At 39.7% G+C, this 13,477-nt stretch overlaps 1 protein-coding gene across 2 annotated transcripts in view; it reads left to right on the top strand.

Annotated features, from left to right (window-relative positions):
- The window catches only part of clcn2c (chloride channel 2c), a 147,067-nt gene extending 136,809 nt beyond the window's left edge, over positions 1–10,258 (top strand). For both annotated transcript variants that reach the window (XM_018684061.2, XM_018684062.2), the window contains 2 exons: positions 3,792–3,878; positions 6,244–10,258. In XM_018684061.2, the coding sequence (XP_018539577.1) occupies positions 3,792–3,878; positions 6,244–6,438 (282 nt within the window). In that variant the 3' untranslated portion in view covers positions 6,439–10,258. The remainder of the gene's footprint in view (positions 1–3,791; positions 3,879–6,243) is intronic.
- The last annotated feature ends 3,219 nt before the right edge of the window (positions 10,259–13,477 follow it).

The following is a 13,477-nucleotide window of genomic DNA, read 5'->3' as shown; positions in this document are numbered from 1 at the left end:
CTGGTTTGAAGGTAAGGGGACACCATGATATTAAGGTTTCAGTGTTAACTCTGCCATGCATTGTACTTGTCCCTTTTGAAAATGAGTGTAATCCATCAATACATAGTGCCCTGTGTGTGGTAGAGTGGGTGGTGGAAGGGTAACCAAAGATATTATGGCTGGGAAATGTATCAATATCATCTTCAGCATTTCAGAAGGCATTTCTCCTCCAAATGGAAACATTTTCTATTTCACTAAACTTGATACTATTGAAGTATCAGTGTAAGGCCAACTTCATTCACAAAGACAAACTTGGAAAGTCAACCTTTGCCAGTACTGTACCAATACTGGTGCTCCTGTGGTGACACTGACAGAGCTTGCAAACAACCTAAGGACACACACACACACTCAAGCCAAGTTTTCCCCACTGTGCAAAGGAGAAAATGAAAGAACAGCATAGAGTAAGGAGCTTTAGTTCTTTAAAGCTTGTCTTGATTTACTTTTCTTACTGCCCTGGAAGAGCCTTTGTCTTCCACATATGTACAAATACATGTTTGTGTTGAAACACTCACTTCCTACCAAGCAAACACTCACGCCGACTTTCTGGCTTACCAGCGGCCATGGCGGTGCCTACGTCCAACCATTCATAATGTTACCTGTTCTACCCCTCCCTCCCCTGTCCTCTGGGCTCTGTGTGAATACTCTTTAAACATTTAAGAGAGGGATCCTGCACCAATCCATCTCGTTCCCCTCCCTTCGCTGCACACTGCCAAAAGCCAATACCACGCACAATCTCCTTCAGCATATTAAACACCACCCTCCACAACTGCCAGTGGTATATATAGGCATGTGTGTGAGTGAAGTGATCTCTGCATCTGAGCCCTGCTCTGTTGCTCGGCCTCTCTGAATCTGCCTGCCATTTTTCCCATGCTGTTTACTCTTGTTGTTGCTGTGTGTTTGTCTGTGGGCCCTTTTGTAAGAGACAAATCTGCTTCTTGGAATATTTACATAACAATATGTTTCTTTGAGTTTTGACCTGAGGCCACTGTCACTTCATTTGAGATTCTCTGGACTCAGAGCAGCCCACACTTCCATCATTTCAATCAGAGAAAAGAACTCATGTAACTGTTTAAAAAACAAGTTTCACAAAAAGAAAACAACTTTTATGGGGTTGGTTCACTCAAATTACAAAAAACATAACCTCTAGAATAGCAGCTCTTCAGCACTGACTTTACAACTCAGTATTTTCATGGTAGTGGAGGAAAGCACTGTCTGGCATTTTGGTCCAAACTAGGTGGAGATCTGGTTATTGAAAAGGCTATAGCATATAATTTCCATAACTCTCATACTCATCAAAATATTCAGTGACGCTATATGGAAATGCATCATTTGTTCAGTTTCTCTCTTTAATTTGTCTCCCATCTGTATTTTTTCCAACGTCAACTAGTTATGAAGGTAGTGTGAAGATGATGTGCCCAGGTATCTGTCTCTGAGATTTCTGTCTTCACTCACATACAGTTGAGGGTAATGGAAATGCCCAAAACATAAAAAACTGCATTAAAAATTCAACAGCAACTCACATAAAGCATTTACAGCTTGGCTCTGTCCAAAGGTAAGAAAATCCTCATGTAAAGCTCACTATTTAACATCTTACATGTGCAGAAACTTTCTTCATGTGGCCAAGAAAGTTTGATACCTCACATAAAACCACAATTTGTAGTTTTTACACTGTATGGATCGAGCTTTAGAGTTGTTGGCTTTAAAAGTGGTATTGGCAACAAAACAAATAGGAATGTTTCCCAAAATGTCAAAATATTCCTTTATTCATTGCTATGAGCACAAAAAATTCACATCCACTGTATTACCTTAATCTAGGCGAGAAACAAAAAGTGATAAAATATGTTTTTGGTAATTTGAGTGAATCAGTCCAACAGAGTCTGTTTTAGATTTCAATGTGTATTGGTCAGATTATATAGTGGAGATTATTTTTAGTTTCTGGCACTGGCAGTAAAAATATGAGTTCAGTGAAAAATGTAATGCTGAAGTTGAATTCTGCTGGTCTGGCTCTTGTTTCTTTAGAGTCTGTATTGTCTCAAATTACAGTGCTGATGATCAGTTGACTCTAAAATACTATTAACAGCACCTTTAATCAGTGAATGGCAGTTGAAATAGATGCAAATGGGTTTAACTGGAGGTTAGCTGACACTGTCCCCAGAGAAGCTACAATATCCTCCTGTGAGGTAACTCTTTACTCTTTGACAGATTACATTACAGCTGGCCCTTGCCTAAAAACACTTAACAATCTTTTCCTTGGCACAGCTTCCGTTTGCTTAGCACTGTGGGATCAATTTCAAATGTCCCAAATGCCTACTGTGGCTAAGCATAAAGTCCCATTAAACACTAAAAGGGTCTAGAACAAAAAGTCCACTTGGCATCAGTCCGACAACCTTTCTGATCCACCACTGAAGTTTTTGACCTCTTCCTCTTTTTGCTTTTAGCTGCACACAGCCACACTTGTCCACTGTAACTCTAGTGGTGAAGATAAGATTAAATGAAACTTTAATGATTCCTGTGGGGAAACTGAGTAATGGCATCAGCAAATGCAGCACTAATAGGGCAGTAAATATAAATAGAGAAACAGGGTCAGAGGAACATACAAAACCTACATTTTCAACGATATGAAAGTTCTAACAAAGTAGAAATGCAACAATGAGGACACATATGACACTAATAACATACGACAACCTTAGTATTTATGGAACATTTCAGCATTATTGTTTTTGTTTTTGCACAGAAATGAGTCATAGTGTTTTTTAGAGACAAAGAAACTTTCTCTATCATGAATCACATAAATACAGATACAACAAGGTTATACCATATAAAACAGGCTGACAAGCAGCAGTCATCAGTATGGGTGGACATGAAAGGGTATATAACAGGTATTTTTGGAGGTGTCAGCTCGTAACTAAACTCATGTAAATGTTGTGAAATTGGCTTCAACACTATTATTAAAAAGTTGTCTTTATATTTTTTACCTCTTTTATACAAGACTGTGCTTTAACATCTTTAACCTGAGTTTGACCCAGTTCATGAGACAGGTTGTCACAGGTTAATGTGTGGTCATGGCCCTCAGCGGCTCCAGTCTGCAGCTGGAGTCTTTACATCAGTACTAAACCTTAAAGATCCCCTTCAGACATGTTTTCTGCTGTGAACGGTCATTTGTGTCTGGTATGGTTTTTCCACACAAATAGTTAAATTACCTTGTTAAAAATTCTTGAGATTACATCTAATCCTCCTTCCTGAAATATACAAAATCTATGAATATGCAAAAAATGTTTTTTTTAGAAGGTTTAATACCTGGAAACAAGATGCCTGTGTTTGGGTTGCTATTTTGTCAATCCTCTACTTCTATATGTCACCTTGATTATTTTCCCACACACTATTAAAACCCACCTAACTGATAAGCTATGTCTATAGCACCTTAGACCAGACAGGTGTAGGCTGTTATCAGTCTCTGATTGGCTGTTAAACCTGTTGTTTGTTCTTTGTGAAGTCATTTCTCGTCCTGTCTACAGCTAGAACACTGAACATCTGTGTCACATTTCCCAAAGTGATCGTTTCCCATTTAGCTGAATATTTGACTAGTTGAATGCATCCATTGTGAATGAAGTTGTCATTGTTGGATAATTGAAGTCAGTGGTGCATTTCCCTAATGGAGCCTCATTTTCTTTTTAAAATAGCAACCCAGAACTTTATTGTTTCCAGTTTGTACTGTTTCTATTATTTCCAACCACCTCTGCTCTTCTCTACAGACCCACACCATCTTCTCCCTGCTGGGCCTCGACCATGCCTACGTCACCAGCATCGGACGTCTCATCGGGGTGGTTTCTCTCAAAGAAGTAAGAGTCTCCTTAGGGTGTTTTCACATAATTATAGAACATCTTTAAACACTTCTCTAATATAAATAGGTGGTATCATTCCTCTTGTACCCAAACTTGATTCCAAATCCATTTTTTCTGTGAATTTGTTCCTCATGTGAAAAGTAATTTACATGGGCAGCATATTCACCACTTTTTTAACTGTATAATCAGGATCAGTATCATCAGGAGTGCTGCCACTGTTATGTACACACACACACAAAGACATTTCAATCAACACTGATTCTTCTTCCCTCTGCCTGTTATGCACTCTGACAGACAAAAGGCTGCTTAATATTGCTGTGTCTTTCTGTCTTCTCTGTGTCTGTTGTCTGCTCCCCTCCTGCTCTTTCCATCTGTACTGCCTCACAAACAACTGAAAACCCCTCGCTCTTTGTGAATTGGCCAGGAAGTGGCAAGAGGATTGTTGCTAAGTGCAGTGCTGCTTGCCTGTCCCTGACATTTAGGCTTTTTTGTTCTGCTGTTCCACCAGCAGACAAAAAAGCCAGCCAAGGCAGATAAAGCCCAGCCTCTCCCAGTCTGCTCGTCTGTCACGCAGACACGTTGTTGTATCATAGCCTCTCTGGTCCATATGGAAGAGAGGACGATTTTTGTCTGTGTGTGTGATTATAGTGCATTATTTCCACCCTACAGCATTCAGGCTCTATTCTTTTCAGTGCTGCCACAGCATCTGTACCCAAATCCTTCACCCTAACAGCCCAATGACAAACTTGGCCTGGCCAAACAGTTCAGTACAGTAATGCTCTCTCACACAAAGAGCAATGAGCAATTTTTAATTAATTAATTGATTAATTATTTTAGTGGCCATATAAAGCCAAATCAGTCTAATTATTAAAAAAGCAACAGTTTTTTTCAATAAATTAAAATGTATGCATGTTTTGCCCTCTTGCTAAATGAACACTATATGTTGTGAATGAAGGTGTGCAATAGTTAGCAAACAAGCAGGGAAGTCTAAGCTGTTATTTTAATGTCATGGATAAATGGATGAAATATTTAGCCAAAAGTAGTGAATAAACAATTCAAATAGTGAGTAAGTATAAAGTAATGGTTGAAATAGATGTATTGATAACATATGAGGATATATCTTAATTATGTTGCTGGTATATACAGTTGAACATTGTAGGTGGTGCTGTCAAAATCAAATCAAAGGAATCAAATCTAACTTTCTGTGCTCCCAAATATATATTAGGTATAGTCTCAGCCATGTTAATTTCCTCTGATAAAATGTCAGTTTTCATGAATATTTGCAAAGGGCAGACCACAGTATGTGCTGTGGCAGAGGCAGATCTGACCCTATGTGTGGTCATTTTTTATCCACTTATATTTCTGCCATGTGTAGGTGGCAAAGGGAGCTGCAGAGATTAATAAATGTGCAGTCATTTCCGCCTCTCCTTTCTCATCTGCTTTTACTCTGTAAAGTGTTTCAGCAAACAGTAGCAAAAGTCAAAGTCACTCTGACCTCACTTTCCAGTGCACACTGCCCTCTGACCATGATATTTTCCCCATTACATTTTGGAAAAGAGATTCCAGTTCAAAATAGAAAATGGCTTGTGTGCCTGTGAATCAGACTGTAAACTACTGACATGATTGTACACTGTAGAGCAAGGCCAGTGCAGTGTCAGGGTTAGCAGTTCCATTTCCACTTGGGCCACCCATGCTAAAACTGTATGCAGCAGAGGGTATAATAAGGCACTGTGGATAAACCCTTTTACAAAATAGAACATTTTATGTCTAACACTGAGATAAACACACAGAAAAACAATCATTTTTCTTGTTGAATTTTCTAAATGCAAAATAGTGGAGACATACCTCTGGAGAGTGGATTTTGTTGCCAATACAAGGCCATTGCAAATCCTTGTCTAGTGGTAGGAGACGAAATTGGCAATTACCCATTGGTGTTTTGTAAAAACTGATTTTACATATACTACATAACAATAAGAGGATTTTAGTCACAGTGAAAATACTTTATGTGTTAGATTGGTTTCCCTCATGCCTAACAAATGTTAACAAATATTTGTTGCAGATTTGTAAAAAACTAAATATTGAAGGCATTGTCTCAATCCTTTAGCAATTTCTGGTGAAAGACTAAAGCAGAAATTATACTTTCCACATCCACAAGGGTCCATGCTGACATACGTGTGAACACATTGATGTGTGTGTACGTCCAATGTAGTATAAACATAGTTGCCACCATTTTTGGACTGTAACTTGCAGTTTATGAAGCATAAAAAATGCACAAAGCTTTACTGGGGTATTACCTACATAAGTGCCTGGACATTAGCTCTTTGTGGGTTCTTTTTTAACTGGCTTGTCTTTCTTCATCCAGCTTCGCAAGGCCATCGAAGGCTCTGTGACAGTGAAGGGTGTGAAGGTGCGTCCTCCTCTGGCCAGCTTCCGGGACAGCGGCACCAGCAGCAGTGAGAACGAGGCCACCGAGCTCCACAAGCTGTGGGACCGCCACAAGAGCATGTCGCTGCCCCGTGAACACACCCCCTCTGAATCCGACGAGAAATCCCAGTGAGGGAAAGTAGAGAAGAAGAGCAGGTGGAGGAGGAGGTAGAGGAGGAGTGAGGCATTGAGGTCTTTAATCCCCCAAAGCCACAAACATGCAAAAATCCTCAGGGCTTAGGATCAATATTTAATTCTGGAAAGAGTTCTACTGCTACGCCAGCCTCCTTTCGACTCCTCATCTACTCCTCTTCCTCCCCCTCCACCATCACTCCGCTTCCTGGACCACCCAGTACTTTCTCCTGGAGCCTTGCACTGACCAAGCCAGACACTCCGCAGGACGGTGGAACACAACTCAACCTGTGCCCTGCTCTCCATTTTCCCTCGGGAACCCATGGCAGAGTGAATGTGGATCAGGGAGGGGGGAAAAGACACATGTTGGCTGAATCCAACAAGGGACTGGGAATGGGCTGAAATCTTTAAAAAGGGATTTTTTTAGCAGACTTTGTTTAGCCTGTGTATCTTTAGAGTCGAGATCAAAGTTTGGACCTGCAAGAGTTTTCTCTTGATTGAGTCTTCCACTTGAGCAGAGAAATTCAGCAATGATGACAAGGAAGAATAATGTATGTGTGTACTCTTAAGTGTGAGTGTATGAAATGAGAAGATGTGAGTGTGCATGACAAAGGAGGTAGCAAACGGCTATTTCTTATACAATTTTTTATTGCCTTTAGAACACATTTCAGTCTCTGTTTTTCAGCTTGAATAATTTAATTTCTGACTGATCAGGTGGTCTGGGTTTAACTGGATTTTGCCATGGCACCGTTTCTTTGGAAATCACTAAAGTTTGACCCACTGTCAAGCATTGGACCCAAATAAGGACAGATGCCTTAGTTCTCTGTATTTTCATGGTTCAGTTACTCCTCTTCTCCTTGCTCTTCAGTGTAAGTCTTAATGATCAGGTTGAGAGTACAGTCTATGCAAGCAGACATGCATGTTGGCGGTGGCAGAAGCACCTGTAGCTCTTTTCATAACGCACACACTCCTTTCATACTGTAGCTACAGCCTTGAATCACAAAGACACATAGAGACACACACAAACATTCCGTGGCGACGCACTCTGAGTGGAGGTTTTCTGCTTATCTAAATATAGCTCTTAATAACCGTTCCAGAGAAGGTTGGGGCGGATGGAGAGGGCAGGAAGCGAGGGAGGGAGGAAGAGCAGGGAGCAAATGGAAGGCTGAAAGAATGAAGACATCATTGCCTAACCAGCTGCTCTGGGCCCTCTCATCAATCTGCCTTTGATCACCCATGTTAGATAACCTGCATTGCTATCAGAGACACAGGAGCCCCACCACCAGCTGTATGATGTAATGGTCCAGGGCTGAGGCAGCACTGGTCTCGACATGTACAGCACTAGATGCCAGTATGTGTGCAGAATCAGCATGATCAATGTTGACCAGTAGTATGAGTGAACTGAAGCATGATCCAGTGAGATTAACTGGTGCAAAAATGCTAAAGGAAATCTATAACTGACCAATAGCAAGTATTCAGTTTTATAAGTCACCCCTTTGAACAATGGAAGCGCAGCTCCTTACTACAGAAAATTAGCACTCCAGCTACCAGCCCAACATGGACGACCGTTCAAACCAGGAACTCTAGCCTTTAATGTGGCAGCATGGTTTCTGGTTCAGCAAGCAGCCTGACATGACAGATAACGTATAAGTACTGTGTATTTAAAAATTCATGTCTCTATGTCTATAACGCTTGAGGGTTGTCATCGACGTAGGCTCTGCTCATCGACAGAAAAACATTGATTTGTTTTCCCCATCCCTCCATCTCTTCCACTTCCATGTTTTACTTATCTTAGCTACTGACCCCAAATACTATATGTCCTTGCACTCTTTTTTTGTTGTATTTTTTATTTACTTTTTCATTTTTTATTTTTTAGTGGACTAGGCAGGATACCCACTACTTCCATAGACTTTACACTACTGATCAGATGCCTTAAAAACTCACTCATACCCAGCTTTGCTGTCTTTTTCTGCATACGATGCATTGCATGGATTTTACTTTTGGTGGTGTCTTGTCTTGCTACATGCCACTGAAAGTAAAATACACACAGTAAAATAGCATGGCTTTGCATGAGAGAGTGCACGTGGGTTTGTTTTATGTGATCAAACTGTACCAAAAACAAAAGCTTGACAGAAATGAAAACTGGAGTGAGTGCTGTTCTCTTATGTCTGCCTGTATGTTATATGTGTCTTTACACTATCTTATTTTATACTTACAGCATCAGATTATTCCACTTTGATTGACATCTTCCATTCATCCAATGAGCTTTATATATTGCCTGATTTGAAATGGGGTTGGGTCTTTTCGTTAGCAAAGTGCTACTTACAGATTAATATATTTAACATCATTCCTGTAATATAAAATCATAATTTAATGTCTTAACCAATCTTAAATTGTTGACTGTTCTCTTTTTGAGAGAGATTTTGGGGATTGTTGTATGATGTTTGTTATATTTTTTTCACATGATGATTCACATGATTTTTTATGTTGATTTTCATGCTGTCCATTTCTACTAAGACATTTATTTGTAAAGTGCAGATGACACTAACAGGATGAAGGCTCACAATGGCCGCCTGATAGGAAAGCAAAAGAAATGTAATTGTGAGGCTGAATGTTTAAGGGTCCAGCATGTGGTCTGTTAGCAACATATTCATTCCACAAGTGCCTGCATGAATTCCTCCTCTTTATCAACAGGAATAAGCAATCCGCACCAAAGTGTTTGGATCTGGTTTTCAAGTCATATGCATGTAGACAAGGCACTTTTCTCACACACCTGTGCAAATGTGGAAGCAGGGTGGTTGATGTGTCAGTGTGGTGTGCAATTATCACCATGGCAACCTGTTGTCGTCGTCACACACGCTCTTACCTCCCACCCCACCACACACACACACACACACACGGGGACTGACCGAGATCCACTCGTCTGATTTGGTTCCGTTCATTTGTTTGTGCTTTTTATCGATTTTCATTACTCTGCCTTCTGCCAGAGCCTTCCCCTCCACGGACTCTTCAGCTCTTTTCATTTCATTTGCTACCAGACAGATATAGACCGAGGTAGATGCATATTTATTAGTCTGTATTAATCAAAAGTAGAAGTTTTGTTTTTCATTCTTTTTATGGATGATCTACTTGTTGGTAATCAATTTGTGCAATAACGGTTGTTCATCTCACTTTGTAACCCAGTTTTAATTGATGACATGTATGCAAGATAACCTTATTTTTGTAAAGAAACCTGAAAAGTGTAAAAAGATGTATGTATATGAGGAGATCTGATGCTCACACAGGAGCTTGAGTGTGATAAAGTGATGTTTGGTTTAAGAGGAAGGTTTCCCAGAAGCCTCAGTAAAAGCTGTTAGAAACTGACTAGAGTCAGCATTGAAATATTTAAGACTCTGTTTGCACCTTTAGGCGTTCAATTCAAGTAGAAAAATGGCTTTGACTCTTCAGTTTGGCTTTGGGAAACCGTCTAGTCTTAACAGGCTCTCTGGTGAATCCTGCTGCATGGACTGTAGCTGGCGCTCTTATACAAGAATCCTTTAAGCACTGATGCTGGGTCAGTTTTATCATGCTCCCCTCTATCCTCTTCAGTCTGAGGGGCTTTGATAAGACCCGATCTTCACATCAGCTTTTGAGGGTTATCTTTTATCCACTCCTTAGGGCTCTTAGGGACTGTACATTGTACATACTAGAGGCCCCCTCTATGGCAAACCCTGAAGGCCAAACCAGACGGAGCTGAACAAAATCCAGAGCTATTTTTCACACAGAAAAATGAAACATTGTTTTGTATATCAGGGATGAATAAATGAGATTTTAACAAACAAGTATTATGTGGAAGATTATTCTCTCCTAGGATTTGTGTTATTCTGCAGCTGTGTGTCCGTTTCTTGTCTCTCCTGAAAGGCAACAGCTGGAAAGCACCTGGAGTGCTGTTTTTGTTTTCTGCTGATACTCCCAATGGGGACACTCACATAGTAATGCCACAATAATTTTCAGATAAGTTCATTTTGTCCTAAATCTTTTTATAGCACCAAATGTCAAAGACTTTATACATGTGCTCCTAACCCTGCATTTCAATCAGATGAGAAGTTCTCCATAATACTGCAATATTCATATTTATACAGTAAAATTTTATGTTCTCCAATCCATCTCGGTGAATAAAAATGAAAGCATTTAATGTGAAGTATATTTCGTGCTAATGAAAATACATTTCTTGTCAAAGCTTTTTCACTCTTTACCCAATGAAAATACATTTATTAATATATGAACCATAAAGAAATGCACCCTGTCCTCATTCATGTTTAAAGTGTTTTGAGTGTCAATGGGCCATAGGCTCTGTTTCTACTTATCAGTTTATCAAGCCAAAGCACAGACTTTTTAATCTGTTCGTCATTTTATCAGGGAAAAATGTTGCCCTTCTGAATCCAATGTAATATTGTCACAGAGAATACTTCTGGTCTAAAGGTTAGCTCCACTTGTAAAAAGAGTGAGTGGGGAGGGGCAGGGGAACTGGCTCTGCTCTGGAAATAATGCATGGTGCAATATGGGGTCATCAACATGTAATTCCTGAATGTCTGATACAGCTTTTTAAATGATGTAATCCAAAAATCCAAAGATATTGAAGTTGTTCAAATGGAGCGCCTCAGTTCCAGTGATATAGCACTAAACTTAACTAAAGTGGCGTTCCTGCTTGGAGTGTTTGCTACTGCACTTTTTCATGGGCTCGGTTTTGTGACCTGTGACTAATGCCTGTGACTGTTTCTTTGACTGTTTTTTCCTGTCCCCTTCTTCTGGTGCTTCCTCAGTCTCAGTATGCACACTCACACACACACACACACACACACACACACACACACACACACACACCTTCGTTCTGTTGTTTTTCTGTCTGTGAATGAGAGGAGAGCATTTGGACTGTTGTGGTTCATATCTCACCTATAATCTGTCATCCACTCTAATCTAACTGCAAGTTAATAGCAGTTGTGATGTGATTCCCAACCAGGTTATTAATCTGTGTGTGTGTGTGTGTGTGTGTGTGTGTGTGTGTCAGTTCTACAGCACAGAGAGAGAGTCTAAGAAAGAATGACAACAAGAAGACAAAACTCTGTGACAGTTGTCTGTGCAGTATCACCTCTTATTAAACATGACTGTAGTCATCAGACAGTATTGTGATGAATGAGGTTATATACACTTAAGTGGCATTGAGCCCTGTTGAGCAAAGTGCCATCATTCTGTGAATATTAAATAAAGGTGTTACTAGAAAAAAGGTCTTCCTGACTCCCCATCACCGCTACAGTGTGGGAAGAGCTTGTCGCACTTGGAGACTGATTGATGTAATCGCCAGTAAGAGGTGCAGACAGGCCTCTGGAGACAACTGCGCTCTGCTCTCGTGTGTGTGTGTGTGTGTGTGTGTGTGTGTGTGTGTGTGTGTGTGTGTGTGTGTGTGTGTCTGTCTGTCGTTCTGTTAATCTTCCTCTGGACCATCTCCAAATATGGATAGAAGAATGGCAAAAATCCTCCAAAGCTCAATATGAGCTTTGTTTACAGCCTGGTAGTGTGCAGTTCTACAGTGGGATGTAACTGGTTAGGCCTGTTAGCTACATGCTATTATTATGAGCTAACATTAAAATTATTACTCACATGATAATGTTTATGTTAAAAATGTAGGACTCATCAGGGGAATTAATGTTCAGTGTCAGTTAGGAGTCAGGACAGTTGGGTTACGACTCATCTAACATTAGCAAAGCAATTTTTGCATAAAACAACAACTTTCATTTCTCTCCTGTTGGTCATAAAAAATATTTTTCTTGGTTACTTTTTTACTAAGTTAATTGCTGATGACTGGTAATAATTTTTTGTACCCATTTGGATTCTATTCTAGTGATTGTTGCATCCCTAGATCTCAGAATAAAGTTGGTTAGTGAACTATTATTCAGTATAAAGATCAAATCAGAATAAAAACCAAAAAAAATGAAATTAAAAATAAAACCTAGGTTGTCAAAAACACACACAAAAAAACAAAAAAACACTGAAATTAAAAAATTTTGGTTTAGAATACTGTCAAAAAATAATTCACCAATGTTGGATCTGTTATTGCCTGTCTATGTTAAAAGCTGCACTAATTAGTGTTTTTTTTTATGTTAACAATGGAACAAATGTCAGAAAATTATCAGTGAACTCTTTATCTCTTGGTTTTCAAACCTGCAACCCAGCTCTCATCAACCCAGCATCAAACAACTGACAGACACAGTTAGCCACTAGCTGGTGAACATACCAGAGCATTTAGCAGCTAAAGAGCCAGATATTTCAGTCAGAAGTTGGTGGAAACCAAAACAAAGCTACAAGGAGAGAGAACATTGGACTTGCATTCATCAGGTAGCCAGAAACTTCCAGTAACAATAACGCTAATGTTGCTTCAGCATCTGTTGGATGTGTATTAGCCAGAGTAACATATGTAAGGTGGTAATGTGTCAATGTTGTGTTTACCACTTATTCTGTTGCCTCCAGGTGGCCACAAACAATCAGTTTTAATCAATGTAATTTATTTACTTCATTCAATTTATAATCAATTTAATCAATTACTGCAGCTTTAAGTTACTGTGTTATTGTGTAAGGATACAGCAAACGTTAGATGTAAATAGGTGCCTTCTTGGAAAATGTTTTTCCTCGGTCCATGTCATTTATATTGCGCTTAATTTATGCCAGGTGCCATCGTGCTGTCATTGTTTAAAGCCTCACATCAATCCAATTATCTTGATTACTGTCAGTGGATCTGGACAGGTGTTGTTTGTTGTTGTCAGAGTGGATGCTGCTAATATCCACACATTTATGTATAAGGAGAAACACAGTGTGAACTCTAATCTACTGACTTACTTTTTACTTACTTAGATTTTATGTTAAAGAGGAAAATGTTTTCAGGTCAAACACATCCACTTTGATTGTTGGACTGTGTTGAGTGGCTTGGTATCTAACAGCAGGACTCCTCCACTCTGTGGCTCCTGTGTGCTCTCTGATCAGAGTTGGAGTGAGAAAAAGACTAAAGA

The sequence above is a fragment of the Lates calcarifer genome, linkage group LG21 (genome assembly GCF_001640805.2).
Source record: "Lates calcarifer isolate ASB-BC8 linkage group LG21, TLL_Latcal_v3, whole genome shotgun sequence".
In the NCBI taxonomy this organism is placed as follows: Eukaryota; Metazoa; Chordata; class Actinopteri; family Centropomidae; genus Lates; species Lates calcarifer.
Note: the sequence above shows the minus strand (reverse complement) of the source record. Positions and strands in the feature narration are given on the sequence as shown.